Source organism: Myxocyprinus asiaticus, chromosome 6 (assembly GCF_019703515.2).
Source record: "Myxocyprinus asiaticus isolate MX2 ecotype Aquarium Trade chromosome 6, UBuf_Myxa_2, whole genome shotgun sequence".
Classification (NCBI taxonomy): domain Eukaryota; kingdom Metazoa; phylum Chordata; class Actinopteri; order Cypriniformes; family Catostomidae; genus Myxocyprinus; species Myxocyprinus asiaticus.
Window position 1 is genome coordinate 5,250,838 of NC_059349.1, and position 20,803 is coordinate 5,271,640.

General features: G+C 40.0%; 2 protein-coding genes across 3 annotated transcripts in view; one reads left to right on the forward strand and one right to left on the reverse strand.

Moving 5' to 3' along the window:
- LOC127442933 (uncharacterized) overlaps nt 1–20,803 on the forward strand; it is a 235,004-nt gene that overhangs the window by 114,408 nt on the left and 99,793 nt on the right. The window lies entirely within an intron of this gene.
- Nucleotides 3,621–20,803, reverse strand: part of LOC127442864 (gastrula zinc finger protein XlCGF57.1-like) — a 50,588-nt gene continuing 33,405 nt past the window's right edge. Inside the window, exons 3-6 of one of the 2 annotated variants that reach the window (XM_051701141.1) lie at nt 7,194–7,307; nt 5,989–6,904; nt 5,694–5,865; nt 3,621–4,022 (exon numbers count right to left, since the gene is read on the reverse strand). In XM_051701141.1, coding sequence (XP_051557101.1) covers nt 5,739–5,865; nt 5,989–6,904; nt 7,194–7,307 — 1,157 coding nt within the window. In that variant the 3' untranslated portion in view covers nt 3,621–4,022; nt 5,694–5,738. Of the gene's footprint in view, nt 4,023–5,693; nt 5,866–5,988; nt 6,905–7,193; nt 7,308–20,803 lie in introns of those variants that run through there. The other variant, XM_051701142.1, reaches the window with a different exon arrangement.

The following is a 20,803-nucleotide window of genomic DNA, read 5'->3' on the forward strand; positions in this document are numbered from 1 at the left end:
GCAGCACGCACAGAGCCGCAGATGAGCCGAAACTGCACACACTCCCTTTAGTTTTTAAGCAAGCACTCAGTGCTGATTCGGACAGGCATAAAACAATAACTAAAGCGATTGGGGTGTTCATTGCCAACGATATGTTTCCCTACTCCGCTGATGAAGATGTGGGATTTCCGCGTATGATTAAAACACTCGAGCTGCATCACAACATCCTTCATATCCATGTTAATAGCAAAGTTCCTTCTATAGTGATGTACAGCTTCCGAATATTTAATATATGTGCAGTAGAGTTTGAAATTTATTTTATGTCTATTCATGTGGCATTATAGTGCAGGTATTAAAACCCTCTGCAGCACAGTGTTGCCCTCAGGCAACGGAAAGTTTTCATAAGCCCCATGTTCAGTACATGTTTCTTTAAATGATTGCAACCAATTAAAATGGTCAAAAAAGTATCAAAGAACAGTCCAATAAGGTGTGGGAGTCATTGTCAAGCACCATTTGAAGGCTGGACCTTTTCTGACATATGGTCACAGGAGCACATGGTGTGAGAAGGTTATTTGCTTTAGTAATCTTATTTAAAATGACATAAACTGTACATAAAAAATATGTGTGTGTGTGTATGAAGGTGTAGAGAAGCCTTTTGTCAGGTTTTATGAAGTTTTTTTTATTTTGCATGTTCAGAAATTCAGTTTTTCTTTTTGTTGCCTCAGGGCAATGTTGTGCAATAAGGGGTACTTTTCAAGGATGTCTTTGCTGACAATGTGTTTGGATGTTATCACATATTATCACATGTATTAGTGCACAATATAAGCTTTAAATATAGTTGTATTTATTTATTTAATTTGACTTCTTTTAACACATTTTGACAGAAAAATGGACATAAGATTGTTCTATGGAAGAACAGAGCAGGATCCGCATGTTAGGCAAATCCCATCTGACAGTGAGATAGACAGCAGTGACAGTGAGGAGGAGTGGAATGGAGAAAAAGGTTTGAGCAGAAGTGAAAAATAACTTCAGAAGTTCTGACAGTAGCTCTGGTTATCATTCAAATTATAGGTTTATACAGCAGACAACATACAAAATAGGGGCCAAATATCAAGCTGTAGTTATTCTTGTTGTATTTTCATTGGCATTGGAAACTCACTTTTCATATATTTTTATAGACACTCTAGATACCAGTGAGCATGAAGATGAAGACACAGATGAAGATGACAGTCTGTCTGAAGATGACAGTAGTTTTTCCAAGACCCCTCGATGGAAAACGTGTCACACCACTGCCTCTCCAGTACACCCTGAATGGTTACTCATCCCTCCATCAGCCGATGAAATTCTGTCTCCATACCAATATTTCAAAAGTCTTCTCTCCGACGACCTCTTTGAGCTTATTGTTAATGAGTCAAACCTGTACAGCATCCAGTGCAATCCTGTCAAGCTGCTTAACCTTACTGTTCAAGAACTTGAACAGTTCTTTGGCACTGTGCTCCACATGTCGTTATTTGGTCTTCCAGCCACCCGCATGTTTTGGAGCCAAAGTAGCCGTATTGCACATGTTGCTGATGTGATGCCTCTTGCACGATGGGAGGCTATCAAAAGATTTCTCCATTTCAGTGACAACAGTTGTCAGCCCACAAGAGATATGGCTGACTACGATGAGCTATACAAGATTCGGCCTCTCCTAAATCACATCCTTACCAAGCTGAAGCAACTACCTATGCATGAGACATTGCGTGTGTATGAACAAATGGTGCCATTTAAAGGCAAGAGCAGAATCAAGCAGTACCTACCCAGTAAACCAAGAAAATGGGGTTACAAAATACTGGTCCTTGCTGGATCAGATGGCATTCCACACAATTTTGAAGTTTATACAATGAAAGCTGTCCATCCACCTGAGCTTCCAAATATAGGGGCAAGTGGGAATGTAGTACTGCGCCTGGCAGAACCAGTACCGAAGAATAGGAATTTCAAGCTGTTCTTTGACAACTGGTTTAGCTCAGTCCCACTGATGCTCATGCTGTCCCAGCAAGGCATCCACTGTCTAGGTACGGTGCGCTCTAATCGCTTGCCAGGAAGTTCCATGATGCCAGACGTCCTTCCAGGAAAAAACGGCCTAGGTTCGAGATACCCAGCTGCATGCAGTCAAATGATATGACAACAGGCCAGTCACCCTCCTCAGTAGCTACGTAGGTGCTCACCCTGTATCCCATGTCGACAGATGGGACAAAGGCCAAAAGAAAAAAAAATGTTATCGATAAAATGTTCCCAAATAAACCAAGAAATTATGTGGAATAATTTTTATCATGTACCATCAAAATGTGTGCAGTAGAGGGTTAAGTTAAAATGTTGATTTATTAATTAGAGAAAAGGGTTTTTTAGTTAAAGACCAAGCAAAAATTTACCATGGTTTTACTGTAGTAATACTGTAATAACCATGACTGCTGTCACCATGGTTTTCTTTGCAGAAATCATGGTTTTGATACAATTAACTATGGTTTTGCAACAGTAATACTGTAGTTTCCATACAGTAACCATGATTATACTATATATTGATTGATTGATTGATTGATTTTGTGGTTACTATGTTTTTACTACAAATACCATAGTTAAACTATGATTACTGTAAAACAATGATTTTTATTCAGGGCAAACCTGTTGAAGTGTTTGTTACCAAATAGAGTATTCTTACTTTGGATCTGGCAGTAATAGGTTTTTTTTTCTGAACATGGCAAATACCGAACCGTACCGAAATTGTGACCCTAAAACTGTGATACAAACCGAACCGTGAGAAATTTTAACCATTACACCCCTAGAATCTATTTACTGATTATCATTGTCCCATGTCTACCAAACATGTTGAGTGGTCCTAACATCATCTGCAGCCTGAAACTGAACTTTTGGATGGATTTTAGAAGTGAAGACTTAGCTGCATAGAAAGTTAAAGGATGTCACCTTCTCCCTATTTAGTGAATGACTTAACCTCCAGTGTACTGTCTGTCTTCACTGGCCCCAGAACAGTTTGAAATGGACCTTATTTTCATCTTAACTCCATATAAATCCTCTGAAAGCAACTTCTTTCAGCTTTTGAATGAACCCATTATTCTCAATGTGAAAATGCACAGTAAATATAGGAATGCCTTTACTAATGTTAATGAATAGAATCGTATTGTACAGTGATAACAAAATAAAATCGAAATGACCCACAGATGTGTTAATGTTGAACATTATTCAAAATAACTCAAATGTTTTTCAACTTTTGAGGGAATAATGTCCCAAAATCCACATTTGTGTGCATCACGTTTATCATCGCGCTGACATGCGAATAATGAATGAATTTTTAAAAATGCCATATCAAACGAAACTAGAGATGCTACTCTTTACACCCAAATAGGTTTCAATTAAAAAAATGTAAGAGGTTTCTTAACAGAGGCACTTTTGTTGGCTCTGTGCCTGTAGAAGCGCTCCATGGAAATCAATGTCATGTTGTTGTGTCACAGGACTCGGTGCGGCAGAAGTTTAACCCTTAAATGACAGTCTAGAGTCTTGTGAACAGTATTCAGTTTGTTTTGTTAGGGAATACAGTTATACCCAGTAAAGAGACCAGTATGAACAATGAAGACCAGGAGTCAAAGTTGAAGTTTCAATCAATAGAAAGAGAGTTTACTGAAGACAAAGTTTTCCACATTTCCAAAAGCAACAGACAGAAACAGAAAATGAGTTGAGGATCTAACCTCGAAACTAACTCAGATTATCGAAACAACAGTAATTATAGGCATATGCAAATGAATTTACATCATCTCTTATAAGTACAGAGTTCTGATAGGTGAACATTACACATCATTCTAGAAATGTCCAATTATGTTGAACTGTTGATCTACGTTTTAGAAACATAACACTGATTATCTGGAACCACAAAGTCTCAATTGGTCAGCAGATAATAGTAAAAGGGTCAAAGGTAATTGTAAAACTAACAGGACTCTTCTGGTGCCAGAGGGTGACTGAAAATCACCTGGTTCCAATCACTCCAACAATTCCTGTAATTGATTTAGAGAAAGACTTTAGGAGAGATAGAACATTTACATTTATGCATTTGGCAGACGCTTTTATTCCAAGCGAATTACAGTGCCCTTATTACAGGGACAATCCCGCTGGAGCAACCTGGAGTTAAGTGCCTTGCTCAAGGACACAATGGTGGTGGTTGTGGGGATTGAACCAACAACCTTTTGCTTACTAGTTCAGTGCTTTAGTCCACTGCACCACCACCACTTTTTAACTTTTTAGAAAGTTAAAAAGAAAAGGAAAGACTGCATCCTAAGATAAATGACAGACTGTATCTTCTAAAATGTGAATATATTCAACTCATCAATAGGCCGAAGAGACGGGTAAACCCGCCCCTTCAGTTTAAAATAATTGTGTTGCGTTTACATGTCCACGCATGCGCAGAGTAACACGAGGTTAAACACATATACAGTTGTACCAATACAATCATCATTTTAAAATATTTTAAATTAGCCCATTCAAAGTCTGATTTAATAGGCCTAACAATCGATATCCGTTTAAAATAAAATAGGAAACACTTTGCTGTCTGTTGAAGTTTAGCCTCAACACAGAATAATTGATTGATTGAAATAAATTGGTGGTGTATCTTACAAATGTCATATGCTTGAATTATTTTGCCATGTTTACTCATAATGTTTATATAATTGATGACATAACATTAAAGCCTGACATTTTTTTTTTCATTAATAGTTTTTCATGTGATGCTGATTTCTAGCATCAAGCTAACTGTTGAAAGGTCAGTTGTTAGAGAATGTTCTTTAAGATTAAGTGCAGTTTCGATACATCCGCATAGACAGCATCTACACTGTAAAACATTATTTTGCCTTTTAGTCATAACACCTTAAAATGTAGTTACATTGCAGTTGCAAACAACTGGCACACAAAGGATATACTAAAGGCAGTGCAATGTCTGTATGTCACAAAAATCTGACTGAATATTTACTCTGAAATCTTTTTCCATTTTATGTTGTTTCATCTGTTCGCCAATACAATTTACTCCTGTTTTAATTTGTTGTTTAATCCCGTTTACCTTTTTTGCCATAGATATAAAATGAAAGAAATGGAGTGTTTTTGTTTTTTTTCATGAAAATTATGCACAAGTGGGTCATATCAAGATATGTCTGGGTCAAGATAAGCCATGTCTGTTTTCAGACATCACTTAACAAACAATCAGCCACTGAGTTTTGTGTGTAATGCTGCAATTCAAACAGCACTTAAAATGCTGTTTAAAAGAGAAAAGTGGCCCTTCTGGTAAAGTCCAATTTTATTATTTTTAATTACATTAAATGTGCACAGGGGCATTTGTTAAATGATGGCAACATCAGTCTGTTATTAGGGGTTCAAGCACGAAGTGCTGAAACCCAAGGGTAATTGCTAAGATTTTTATTTTTATTATTCTTCTGCCCTAAAACTGATCGTGCAACTACATCTCAACTACGTTATTGCAGGATTACCCTTTTTTCCCTGTTATTACTGTTTGCGACGAGCATATATCTCTGTTGAGTTAGTTTGTCACCCGACACTGTTGATTCGCGCTATAGCAGTGACGAGCAAGAGAGACTAAGCGCGTGCATGTTTAAAGTGACTGAGTGCACGCGCAAAATGTTATCAATGCGTGCGTGCTTACTGAAGCCTTGTTTATCCACCTTTTTCCTGACTTCTCCATGGGCGGCGCCATTACGTGGTCGAGATTAGGGGTTCTCGCTCTCAATGCTGTGAGTCTCTGCAGTGTCATGCATGGCGAGCCACGTGATATGACTGAGACGTGTCCTCCGCCACCCGGATTGAGGTGAGTAACCGTGCCACCACGAGGACCTACTATGTAGTGGGAATTGGGCATTCCAAATTGGGGAGAAAAAGGGGATAAATTTTTTTTTTTAAATAAATAAATCAATATTTGGTTTCATCTGAATTCCAAATATTTAAAATGAAGATTCTCACGGTGACAACTTTTGGCAAGCCTTTTTTAAGTGTTCTCTTAGATGACCATTTCGGATGAAAGTCTTCCCACATGAAGGGCAGAGGTACGGCCTCTCTCCAGTATGCACTCTTTCATGTGCTTTCAGGCCTGAAGACTGAGTGAAATTCTTTTCACAGTATGAACACTTGTAAGGTTTCTCTCCAGTATGAACTCTTCGGTGCACTTTTAAGTAACTTGATGTAGTAAATGCTTTCCCACATTCAGAGCACACATGAGCTCTAACACCGATATGCATTAACTGATGCTCTTTAAAACAGTCCAGCCATACAAAACTCTTCCCACAAAAGGAACACAAGTAAGGCTTCTCATCTGCATGAAGTTTCAAGTGTCTCTTTAAATGCGATGACAAAATGAATGTTTTACCGCAATGATCGCAGTAAAATGGCCTTTCTCCCGAGTGAGAGCGCTGATGATTTTTCATATTCCATGAGTCTGCAAATCTCTTGCCACACTCAGAACATTGGTACGATTTCTCTCCAGAATGAATTTTCCTATGACTTTTTAGGCTTTCCAGATGTATGAAACTCTTCCCACACTGAAGGCATGTGTAAGGCCTCTCTCCAGTGTGAATTCTTGTGTGAATCTTAAGATGTCCAATTTGTTTGAAACTCTTTCCACACTGATCACATGTGAAAGGTCTCTTGCCAGTGTGAATTATTACTAAGTGATGCTGAAGGGTTATTTTACGTGTGAAACTTTTTCCACACTGAGGGCAGGTATAAGGTTTTCTGGCTTGTCTTTTATGTAGAAAATTAATTTTAGTCTGTGAACAACTAAAAGATTTTTGTCCAGTTGTGACATTATCAGGTTCCTGATACTGATGTTTCTCCTCCACTTCATTCAGTTCTTGATTTTCCTCTTTCACTGCCATCAAGTCTAAAAAAAAAAAAAAAAAAAAAAAAACTATTCAAGATCGGGTGAAAGAAGAAATACAAATGAACCTCAATATTTTAATGTAAAATATTTTAATGTGATCTTTGATGTGCTAATGTCACTTACGGCAGCCCTAAATGAATGCCTTTATACATCTGACTGTTTTATTGGTTTAAGTTATTTTATGCTTTCATTATTTCTAACTACAACAACCAAATCTGCGTGACGCTTTGTTAAATAATGTTTCTCAGCAGTCATAAAAAAATTTAAATAATCAAGAATGGACACCAACCTATTTGTACCTCGGTTTCTTCATTTTTCACTCTCCATTGTTCTGGACCGCTCGTGTCTTCGCTCTTCACTTTAATAATATCCATCTTTTCCGTTTTTACACCGGGAGTTTTTCCTGCTTGTTTGGAAATGTGTCATCATCGCATTGAAGATGTTGATAATCGATGGAAAGAAAGAGAAAAGCAAAATCAATCCTTCGTCTCTCATGTTGATCTGCTTTAATCAGAGAAAAAAACACTCACAAATGTTTCGCCATTTACACGAGACCAAGTATCGGCACTTCACATATAATAGGCCTATTACAATATTACATTCAGGTAGACCATGTTGCTTTTATTATTTCTTGTACTGTTATTATTTAGTGTTTACAAGTACAGTAAAGAAAAACTCACAAACAAAGATCACAGGGTAAAGATGTGGAAAGACAAGTTGCACAATGATCACTACAAGCTCCTGCACAGATGATGGAAATTATTCCTGGTAATAGTATGATTTAAACTAATGGTTTAAATTGTTTAAATATGTTTAGGTTGAGTTCAATTAATGACACAGAAATAGCTGCTTTTTTACTTTTACCTCGCTGTATTGTTTAAAACATTCATTTTGTATGGCCTACTACATTTTTACTAGGGATGCACCAATATGGAAATTTTTGGCCGATGCCGATTTAAAAAAAAATAAATAAATAAATATTGGCCGAAAACTATGATATTTTGCCACTTACCTTATTTTGAAATCAGATCACTGTTTTGCTCAGGAATTATGTTTTTAAAATGTGCAAAATGTTACATAAGTTTTTGTTCTAACAATAAATAATTTCCATTGAACATGGACCGGATCTGTTGAACACAGAACATATGACAGGCCAAAATGTCAAAGAGAGCCACAATGAAAGATAAATAGAAGATAAAAAGCTAAATAAAATAAAATAAAATAAAAAATATTGAAAAATAACTAAATATCATAGCTATAACGAGGCAGACGTGGAATGAGGATCTAAATGCAGCTTTTAATGGAAACCAAAAATAAACAAAGTAACTCAGAACAGAATGAAACAAAAACACAGAAAACCAAGCACAGAACAAGACAACACATGTGAAGACTGACAAAGAAACCAGGGGAAAACAAGGGCTTAAATACATGGGGGCAAACAAGGGACTACAAACTAACATGAAACAGGAACTAAACAAGAATTTCAACATAAAATTCAACACAAAAACAGGGAATATGTGACAGAGCCCCCCTTTTAAGGAGCGGATTCCAGACGCTCCAAAAAACAAAACAAAAACTGTCCATGGAGTGTGGGGGAAAACAGGTAGTTCAGGGGGGCACAAGGGGCAAGGGGAGCAGAGGAACAAGGCAAAGTCAGCGAAGTTTGAAACCAAGGCAGAGCTGGAGGGATGGAGAGCCAGAGCGACGCTGCAGGCTTGGAGGACCAAGTAGACCAGAGCAGATCAGGCGGGCGGCCAGGAGGCCAGGGAGACCAGAGCAGATCAGGCGGATGGCCAGGAGACCAGGGAGACCAGAGCAGATCAGGTGGACGGCCAGGAGACCAGAGCAGATCAGGTGGATGGCCAGGAGACCAGGGAGACAAGGGCAGATCAGGCGGACAGCCAGGAGACCAAGGAGACCAGAGCAGATCAGGCGGATGGCCAGGAGACCAGGGAGACCAGAGCAGATCAGGCGGATGGCCAGGAGACCAAGGAGACCAGAGCAGATCAGGAAGACGGCCAGGAAACCAAGGAGATGACTTCAAGGTGGGGACTGGGTCAGGAGTCCTGGAAGGCGGCTGCAGGACCGAGACAGGGTCAGGAGGCCTTGGAGGCGGCCGCAGGGCCGAGACAGGGTCAGGAGGCCTGGGAGGCGCCCGCAGGGCCAAGACAGGGTCAGGAGGCCTGGAAGGTGGCCGCATGACAGGGACTGGGTCAGGCGGCGGAGCCGCTGGGGAAATAGTCTCTGGGGGAGCGGTCGGAGCCATGGAAGACTCTGGAATGTGTGTGTGGAGGAGCTGCCTAAGCCCCGCCTCCGACACGGACGAGAGCCCAGATGCAGCGCGACTGACTAAAATGTTGGTGACATTCATTCTTATATAAACAAACATGCATGCAAACACAATGGGCAATATCGAGGTCAGTAAAAATTATTGAGGTCATGTCCATACAGTATGTCTTACGATAATTCGATAACGTAATTATCCTGACAGGCCTAGTAACTGTCATTTCTACTTTGCCGTAGGTGAAGTCTATACTACGTGACAGATTAGGAAAGTAAATGTTATGTTTTGAGTTTTTATGTTAAGAGATGATGCCAAGCACAGTACAGTTAGTAGCCTCCTCTGCAAAACTTGTGTTACATTTATTACCCGCAGTTGCATAGAATAGATTTTGGATTAAAAAAAAAACTGATATAGTACAAGATTAAAAACTCTTCTTCTGCAAGTTGGTTATCATTTATCACTGCAAGCACACCTTCTCTTTCTGCTTTAAATTACTTTTTTTATTATTATTGAATGAATGATTGAATGCTCCATTCTGCCATCCTTTATATTGCCTTAAACCAATTGGATCACTCCAAGACTTGGATTTAACCACTGGAGTCATATGGATTACTTTTATGCTGCCTTTGAGCTTTTTGAGTTTTGGTCACCATTCACTTGCATTGTAAGGACCTACAGAGCTGAGATATTCTTCTAAATATCTTTGTGTTCTGAAGAAGAAAGTAAGTCATGCACATCTAGGATGGTATGAGGGTGAGTAAATGATGAGAAAATTTTCATTTTTGGGTGAACTATTCCATTAAGTAGAAACGTTTAGGAAAATGGCTTATGATTTGTAGGCCTAATTGTTGTTATATTGCTGCATATTATTTCCTCCCTATCATTACTGAATTTCTTCGTGTTTTTTGTTTACAGTTTTATTGTAGGCCTACTATTTTAATCTTACCAACGTTTATACACATTCTAAACTTATAAACCTACCTGCATTGTCACTGAGGCTGTAAAATGTCATTTGAAAATAATTAAGGGTCTTTCAATGAAACCACATCAGCCATATCACAGGTTTTACTTCTTAAATGTTAGCTATTTTATGTGTACAATCATTCCATTAATCATCTGTCATATTAAAATGTATAAATTAAAGTGATAATGATTAAAAAAAAGCAATCAACAAAGAAGTTACAAATGTTTTTGTTACCAACCGAATGACAAACTATTGACATGACAATCATAAATGTACACTTCTATTTTGAGGTGGCCTGGGGCTTCTTAGAAACTGCATTTGTGAATGAAATTACAGTGTGCGAATGTAAGAAATTATTTGGGCGCACCAAGTGACTTCTGCCACCCGATCAAAGCTCATGAATAATACATAATACCACCGCATCTGCCAAGTGTCTATCACAAAATATAAAACAATGTGCCACCACCAAAACTCTGTGTGATGACAGCATCCTATCAAGTCAGCCTGAATAAAAGTACTTGAAAAGTTCTGCCAAGAACAAGTTGAGGCTATTATGTCCTGTAAGAAACAGAAACTTTCAATTACAGGTAAACAATATAAGTTCAGAAAAAAATGGCTAGAAGCTTTTCTGTGGCTATAATAAGAGCAAGACAAAGGTGTTGTGCTTTCCAAATACTGCAAAGAAGCCGGTGCGGAATTACCAGGGTCTATGCTGTTTGTGTGTGGAAATCCAAACCTCAAATGAGACACACTGGTAAAGCAAAACATTTCCCAAACGTAATTTACGTTACAAGGAGATTTTTATTAACAGGTTGCAATCTAATAATCCCTGAACAATACATGCAGCCACCAGCAGGCAAATAAGACTTTCCAGTGAAGAAGCCTATCGACAGCTACAAATTTAATTGCAAAAGAAGTTAGCTGTCAAATTTGAAAATTTGGACAGCTAATAAAACTCTAGAAGAAAAAGGGAGTGGATATCAACCCTACATCCGACAATGATGTCAGATGTGCGGAGAAGATAGCCCAGATCTGCGAAAACATCAGAGATGAACTTAATGAAACCATTGAAGTGGCATGCTACTTGTCTGTTCTTGTTGACAGGGATACAGACATCTCCAGTAAAGAGTTTACGTGCGCTTTCTAGAAGACGGCAAACCGGTCACTCGCCTAGTCGGCCTGCAGATGCTTCAACATGCCCACGCAGAAGGTGAGTAGCACATCTGTTAATGAATACTAACTAGTCTTTTTTCATCATGTAAACTGTTGTGGGTAACATCAGATTCTTTGCCCTACAGATTTCAGCAGTGCCCAACTGGTAGATCTTGATCTACCTATTGATTGCATTTTCCTTGTCAGTCAATTGCAAGATGGTTTGCCAAAAATATAGAGGGGCAATTTCCTACACATTGTAATCATTTAATTTTCTCCCCGTGTATCCACTATAATGTTGGACAATGTTACTTTCTCCAAAAATAATGTTGCAATTAGTTATGTAATAAGATTTTTCATCCCATTTCCCTGACCCTCAAATTAAATGGACCTCACAGCCATACAGATTTGTCATTTTGATGTCAAAACTGCCCACTCCTTGAGTAGTTCCTTTCACGACTTCACTCTCTGGATAACAAGCTCTGCGAGCTGAAAGCGCGGATCTCTTTCCAACGAGATACAAGGGACTGCTGCATTATCTGCCTTACGGAAACTTGGATGTCTGCGGAGATTGCAGACTCAGCCATTGAACCCGCGGGGTTCTCCGTGTGCCGAGCGGACAGAGCGAAAGACCTCTCAGGTAAAAGCAGAGGAGGTGGTGTATGTTTTATGATCAACAAATCCTGGTGTGATCAGAGGAATGTACATTCTATCAAGTCTTTCTGCTCTCCTGATCTGGAATTTCTTATGCTTCTGTGTCGACCATTCTGGCTACCGAGGGAATTCACAGCGGTCATTATCACAGCTGTGTACATTCTCCCACAAGCCGACACAGACCGGGCACTCAAGGAACTGTATGGGAGTATAAGTGAGCAGGAAACCGCGCATCCTGAGGCCGCGTTTATTGTGACTGGGGACTTTAATAAAGCCAGTCGCACCAAAATACCACCAGCACATTAGTTTCAACACACGAGGGGACCGGGTTTTGGACCATTGCTACTCTCCCTTCCGGGATGGCTACAAATCCCTCCCCCGCCCCCCATTTGGCAAATCGGACCACTCTTCCATTCTGCTTCTGCCCGCTTACAGGCAGAAACTGAAACAGGAAGCACCCACCCTCAGAACGATCCAGTGTTGGTCGGATCAATCAGATTCCATGCTACAAGACTGTTTTGATCACACGGACTGGGAGATGTTCCGGTCCGCCTCTGATGATGACATCAAGCTTTACACTGATAGTGCAATGTGTTTCATCAAAAAGTGCATGGAGGACGTTGTTCCGACCAGAACAATACGGATCTATCCGAATCAGAAACCATGGATAAATAACGATGTTCGCGCGGCACTTAATGTGCGGACCTCCGCTTTTAATTCTGGGAACACGGAGGAGCATAAACAAGCCAGTTATGCCCTCCAAAAAACTATCAGAACCGTAAAACGCCAGTACAGGAGCAAGATTGAAGGACAGTTTAACACCACCAACTCTAGAAGCATGTGGCAGGGAATTAACATCATCACGGACTTAAAAACTCCGCCATGAACACCGCTGCCTCTCTCCCGGATGAGCTAAATACTTTTTATGCTCGTTTTGAGGGAAATAACACCGCCCTCGCAGAGAGAGCTCTCGCGGCTGAAGCTACAGAGGTTAGTTCACTCTCCGTCTCTGTAGCGGATGTAACCAGATCCTTCCGACGGGTGAATATCCGCAAAGCCGCGGGCCCAGACGGCATTCCGGGCCGTGTCATCAGAGCGTGCGTGAACCAGCTGGCTGGTGTTTTTATGGACATTTTCAACCTTTCCCTCTCTTTGTCTGTAGTCCCAACATGCTTTAAAACATCCACCATTGTGCCTGTTCCAAAGCAATCAAAAATAACTTGCTTAAATGACTGGCGTCCTGTTGCTCTGACCCCCATCATCAGCAAATGCTTTGAGAGACTAATCAGAGATTACATCTGCTCTGTGCTGCCTCTCTCTCTTGACCCGTTGCAGTTTGCTTACCGCAACAATCGCTCCACTGATGATGCCATTGCATCTACAATACACACTGCTCTCTCCCACCTGGAAAAAAAGAACACTTATGTGAGAATGTTGTTTGTAGACTACAGCTCAGCATTCAACACCATAGTGCCCTCCAAGCTAGATGAGAAACTCCAGGCTCTGGGCTTAAACAGCTCGCTGTGCAGCTGGATCCTGGACTTCCTGTCAAGCAGACACCAGGTGGTTAGAATAGGCAGCAACATCTCCTCATCACTTACCCTCAACACTGGAGCCCCGCAGGGCTGTGTTCTCAGCCCACTACTGTATTCCTTGTACACACATGACTGTGTGGCAACACATAGCTCCAATACCATCATTAAGTTTGCTGATGACACGTCGGTGGTAGGTCTGATCACTGACAATGATGAAACAGCCTACAGAGAGGAGGTGCACACTCTGACACACTGGTGTCTGGAGCACAACCTCTCCCTCAACGTCAGTAAGACAAAGGAGCTTGTGGTAGACTTCAGAAGAAAAGACAGAGAACACAGTCCCATCACCATCAATGGAGCACCAGTGGAGAGAGTCAGCAGCTTCAAGTTCCTGGGTGTCCACATCACTGAGGAACTCACATGGTCCATCCACACTGAAGTCGTTGTGAAGAAGGCTCATCAGCGCCTCTTCTTCCTGAGATGGCTGAGGAAGTTCGGAATGAACAGCCACATCCTCACACGGTTCTACACCTGCACTGTAGAGAGCATCCTGACTGGCTGCATCTCCACCTGGTACGGCAATAGCACCGCCCACAACTGCAAAGCACTGCAAAGGGTGGTGCGAACTGCCAGACACATCATCGGAGGTGAGCTTCCCTCCCTCCAGGAATTATATACAAGGTGGTGTGTGAAAAAAGCTCGGAGGATCATCAGAGACTCCAGTCACCCGAGCCATGGGCTGTTCTCACTGCTACCATCAGGTAGGCGGTATCGCAGCATCAGGACCCGCACCAGCCGACTCCATGACAGCTTCTTCCCCCGAGCAATCAGACTTCTGAACTCTTGATCTCCCACGATCAAAATACATCAGCACTGCACTTTATTACTCTTACTCTTATATCTCACACCGGACTGTCATAAATTATATTATTATTATATTATATTCTCTCTTAACAACTGACTATCAACCGACAGCCTGAATGTCAATACAGTACAATACTGTACATTCTATATATACTATACAGGTGCATCTCAATAAATTAGAATGTCATGGAAAAGTTCATTTATTTCAGTAATTCAATTAAAATTGTGAAACTCGTGTATTAAATAAATTCAATGCACACAGACTGAAGTAGTTTAAGTCTTTGGTTCTTTTAATTGTGATGATTTTGGCTCACATTTAACAAAAACCCACCAATTCACTATCTCAACAAATTAGAATACATCATAAGACCAATAAAAAAAACATTTTTAGTGAATTGTTGGCCTTCTGGAAAGTATGTTCATTTACTGTATATGTACTCAATACTTGGTAGGGGCTCCTTTTGCTTTAATTACTGCCTCAATTTGGCGTGGCATGGAGGTGATCAGTTTGTGGCACTGCCGAGGTGGTATGGAAGCCCAGGTTTCTTTGACAGTGGCCTTCAGCTCATCTGCATTTTTTAGTCTCTTGTTTCTCATTTTCCTCTTGACAATACCCCATAGATTCTCTATGGGGTTCAGGTCTGGTGAGTTTGCTGGCCAGTCAAGCACACCAACACCATGGTCATTTAACCAGCTTTTGGTGCTTTTGGCAGTGTGGGCAGGTGCCAAATCCTGCTGGAAAATGAAATCAGCATCTTTAAAAAGCTGGTCAGCAGAAGGAAGCATGAAGTGCTCCAAAATTTCTTGGTAAACGGGTGCAGTGACTTTGGTTTTCAAAAAACACAGTGGACCAACACCAGCAGATGACATTGCACCCCAAATCATCACAGACTGTGGAAACTTAACACTGGACTTCAAGCAACTTGGGCTATGAGCTTCTCCACCCTTCCTCCAGATTCTAGGACCTTGGTTTCCAAATGAAATACAAAACTTGCTCTCATCTGAAAAGAGGACTTTGGACCACTGGGCAACAGTCCAGTTCTTCTTCTCCTTAGCCCAGGTAAGACGCCTCTGACGTTGTCTGTGGTTCAGGAGTGGCTTAACAAGAGGAATACGACAACTGTAGCCAAATTCCTTGACACGTCTGTGTGTGGTGGCTCTTGATGCCTTGACCCCAGCCTCAGTCCATTCCTTGTGAAGTTCACCCAAATTCTTGAATCGATTTTGCTTGACAATCCTCATAAGGCTGCGGTTCTCTCAGTTGGTTGTGCATCTTTTTCTTCCACACTTTTTCCTTCCACTCAACTTTCCGTTAACATGCTTGGATACAGCACTCTGTGAACAACCAGCTTCTTTGGCAATGAATGTTTGTGGCTTACCCTCCTTGTGAAGGGTGTCAATGATTGTCTTCTGGACAACTGTCAGATCAGCAGTCTTCCCCATGATTGTGTAGCCTAGTGAACCAAACTGAGAGACCATTTTGAAGGCTCAGGAAACCTTTGCAGGTGTTTTGAGTTGATTAGCTGATTGGCATGTCACCATATTCTAATTTTTTGAGAGAGTGAATTGGTGGGTTTTTGTTAAATGTGAGCCAAAATCATCACAATTAAAAGAACCAAAGACTTAAACTACTTCAGTCTGTGTGCACTGAATTTATTTAATACACGAGTTTCACAATTTGAGTTGAATTACTGAAATAAATGAACTTTTCCACAACATTCTAATTTATTGAGATGCACCTGTATATACTTTTTTATATATTTTTATTTTTATTGAATAATGTGTATCTATATAGTGCGTATTGTATACTGTACAGTGTATGTTATTATTTGTATATTGTTGAGTGTAATTATGTGTATATCAGATGTTTAAATTGTGCTGTGTTAATTTGATGTTATTGTAAATTGGTATAAGTCTCATCACTGTCACGACTGCTATGTTGATCGGAACTGTACCCAAGAATTTCACACACCATTGCACTTGTGTATATGGCTGTGTGACAATAAAGTGATTTGATTTGATTTGATGTGTGAATGTGAAAAATTGCACCAAAGGAGACCAGAACACACAAGCTTGATGCATTCATTGCCAACAATTTAATCATTTTATAACTTCTTAATAGGTAGTGATTAAATAAAAATGAGTGTAGCAAAGAGGCTGAAAACTTACCATTACCACAAGGAATGAGAGGAGGATAATTTTTTTGTATTTTCGCATTCGAAATGTGTCTGTTTAATTTGCAATGCTAGTGTTTTTCCAAAAAAAGTCAATGTTGAACGACACTTCAAAACAACTCACAAAACATATTATGGCCATTTTCCTAAAAGTGAGTTATGGAAAGAAAGGTAAAGGATTTGAAGTCACAGTAACTAAAGAGAAAGCAGCGACCATCGCATCATTCCGTGTGAGCCATGTCTAGGCTAAACACAAAAAATCATTCAGTGATATAGAGGTTGTCAAAGAGGCCTTCACTGAGGCAGTGGATTCACTCTTTGGAAGTTTTAAAAACAAAGATGAAATCATTGCTGCAATAACAAACGTTCAGTTGTCAAGAAACACTGAAACAAGGAGATGTGATGCGATGGCGAAAGACATCAAAAGACATTGAGGTTCAACTGAAAAAGGACATTACAGCATGTGAGTGTTTTTCCCTGCACTTTGATAAATGAACTGATATGGTCAATGTGGCACAGCTGTGTATTTGTTTTAGAATGGTATTTGAGGACAGTTTTGCCACTGAAATGATACACGCGGGCGAAGATATATTACAGATGTTTAAGAAGTTTGTAAACAAGACAGAACTGCCAGTTTTCAATTACCACTGATGGAGCTCTGCGATGGTCGGCCGCACCAATGGATTTTACGTGGATGGAGTTCAAAACCTCTCACCCGAGTTAAGCACACGTTTCAAAACTTGTCATTACTCGAGCCTGTTGCTTCATACATGTGCTTCACATTTTGCCCAGACTTAGTCATGGGTGAAATTACCTGCAACGTAGGAATGCTCTTTCATTTGGACTCAACAACCTTGGAGAATGAAATTCGCAAACTGCAAAATGACCTTGAAATGAAGGTTAGGGCATCATCTGTGAACAAGAGGGAGTTCTGGGAGCTTTTGTTGAAGGAGAAGTATCCTAATATAAGAAGATGTGCCTTTTACCTGTCTGCATTATTTGGATCAACCTATATAATTATGCGAGTCTGCATTTTCTTACATGAAAATAATTATTTCTAAGCACAGAACCGCTTGTGGACCGCATGAGACTTGCATTCAGATGTCACTGCCCTGTTTATGAAAAGTTAGCCGCCGTTTCTCAGTGCCCGTGGTCACATTAGTGCAAATTTTCTGTCTAAGATGGTGAAAATGATACGTTAACTGTATGTTGCTTGCCTGTATTGGTGTAAATTAGTTATGGTTATAATATCATTATTGCACAGTTTTATTTTGATTTGCTCCATGGCCTGTTTTTCAATATCAGAGTTCAAAACTGACATGGGTAGATCGTGATGAAGTAGTTAAAGAAAAAGTCGATTTTTAGTAGAATTAGAGGCCTGCTTTTAAAAACATGTGTCAGTATTTACGACTTAACAAATGACATTACTGACAGACAGTGTATAGTATGACTGTATGTATAGTGGATGAATATTTTGGTTACAGACCAGTCGTGGCAAACCAACCGTTAAAAATGTACATGTATTTTCAATTTCAACTTTCTCTACCAGGGTCAGACTGTTTTACTGGTTTAATTAATTTCATTTATTCCATAAAGATTTCTAACTAGACTAGAGCGACCAAATCTGATGACCTGCGTGACGCTTTGTTAAATAATGTTTCTCGGCTGTCATAAAAAAAATAAAAATAATCAAGAATGGACACCAACCTATTTGTACCTCGGTTTCTTCATTTTTCACTCTCCATTGTTCTGGACCGCTCGTGTCTTCGCTCTTCCCTTTAATAAACTCCATCTTTTCAATTTTTACACCGGGAGTTTTTTCGGGGTGTTTGGACATTTTCGCGTTTAAGATAATCTATGTAAAGAAAGAGGAAAGCTAAATCAATCTTTCGTCCCTCGTGTCGATGCCCTATAACCACAGAAAAATAACACTCACAAACGTTTCACAATTTACGCGAGACTAGCTATTAGCACGCCATATTAATATTATACATTATCTAGCGTTCTTCATTTACCTTTCTAACGCAAAATGGTTTCAGTAAAATGACTGTGTTGTTGTCCAAACAACTGCAGTTGTTTCAAGCCACTTTTGAACGTATCGTTGAATCGTAAGGTTATACACCTAGGCAAAGGCAAAGGCAAAAAAAAAAAAAACCTCTAGCCGTACAGTTGTGTCGTATCTAGAAGGGATCCATATGGAGCTAAATTCATGACTAAATTCTTTGAAGCATAAAAGCCTGTTGAATTGCTCTAATAATAATAATAATAATAATAATGATAATAATAATAATAACAATAATGCATTGTATTATCAGTTGAATTTACAGTGCTTGCATTTAAATGTGTTGCATTTACAGTGCATGCATTTTGGGAGGCTGAAATTTAACAAGGTTGTATTTTTAAGCATTGTATATTTCATTTAGAAACATTTCACAACTAATTTCATTATTAAAAATTCAACAATAAATATTCACATTCCAAAGTTCATTTGCAAAATATTCAGTTCATTTGAAAATACCATCTGGATTTTTTAATAGGTAAAATTCAGCCCATTCTATTTCGCTTAACAAAATTCGCTTCCTCAAATTCAGTGGTTCAAATTTGGTTGGAAATTCAAACTTCCACATCCGGGAACTGCAGGAAAAGCAGCAGAGTAACGATGCACAATCTCCATCTGATGCTATTCGTTCTCACCAGTAGGTGGTGCAATGCGATCGGGTGCTGACTGCTGAAGACCAAAGCTACAGGTAGAGAGAACAGCCATGTACGTTTTGATAGTTTGTTTTTCAAAATTGTTCATGGGTAGAAAATAGATAGATATTTGATTTGCACATGTGGGTGGGCATGAAATGCACCTTTCCACTGATTGGTCAACCCGCATCATCATCAGTTCCTCAATGCCAGGCAAAAGTATAATTATCCACTGCTGCTTTATTACAACTACATATTATCTCTCTGCATATTAAGCAACCGGACTAAAGAATGCCTGTGACACAAACCATACTAGTCAGGGAAGGGTCTATAGACAGGGCTTCGTGCCAACATTCTTCTGCGTAGGCATGAGTTCTGCAACCAACGAGTGCCAGAGAAATATTAGTTGTCTGTTTTAGAAATAGCCTACTGATATCCCTTGCATCTGCATGCAAAATTACTTAGCCTACTTCTTAGATACACAACCTGTTTTATTTAACTGTCAACTATCAAAATCTCTATCAAAAGGTGTGGTGAAGCTGGGCACAGCTCGATCCATTGGACCGTTGTAGTGAAGTGCAGATCAGTATGTGGAATGCATTGGCTTTTTAAAAAAATTATAAAAAGATTGCAGATTCATTGTCCAGGTTATTACATAACTCAGATGTTTGAAGAGCTGATTGCTGTGTAGGTAGGCAGTACGTAAAATGTAGTAGGGTGACCAGTCCCACATTTTTTCATGAATTTGTCCATGGCTTGGTTTCCTGAGGTACTAAGTAGAACGTTAGTGTTGGGCCTCATGTATTCAGAAAGAAGACAAAGGCAGGCCTAACACAGTCATAAAAACCTAACTCAGGTCCCCACATACCAGGTCATAAATTATACTGATAAAAATCGCGCCAAAATCAAACAAAGAGAGTCCAAAACAGACTACAAATCCCATGAAGCCTTGCTCACTAAAGGATCGAACTCTCAACTCCTACTGGATGAGGCACACAACAGAACGTCCCTCAAACCATGACATCATCAGGAGTAGAAATACCTCTGAAATGCTTCTGGGATTTGCTTCCAGCAACTTTGTTCGCCCTGTATAGACGTAGCTCATCGCTGCTCTCAGGTGCAACCTCGTGGCACAAGGAAGTAATGTCCGACTTGAAACTGTGGCCATACAATCTCCATCTCGCTGGATGAGTTGAGATTACTCTGTGTTCAACCAAACACTCTAACGGATCCGAAGGAGACCGCCGAGCAATCCGCATCTTCATCCGTTTGCCTGCAGAAGTGAAGAGATTAAAGATTTCTCTTCCATCTTCAATCAAGTCGTCATTTCTGAAGTTCTCCACCAGCCCGCCAAGAATCAACAGCCGTGCCCGCCAACAGAGTGAGGAAACGGCCTCCCGTCATCACACGAGCCTCAAGGAACCGGGTCGGAGTTAAAGGAGGGAGGGACACACATTCTACCTGTGTCCTCATGCGATTCAATTAAGAGGTTTACGTCTGGGCAGATATAGAATATTATAGTGTGTTATTCTTGTGTTTTAAGGTTTTTGCTTGTACAGTTTACGGACCGCCATGTCCGCT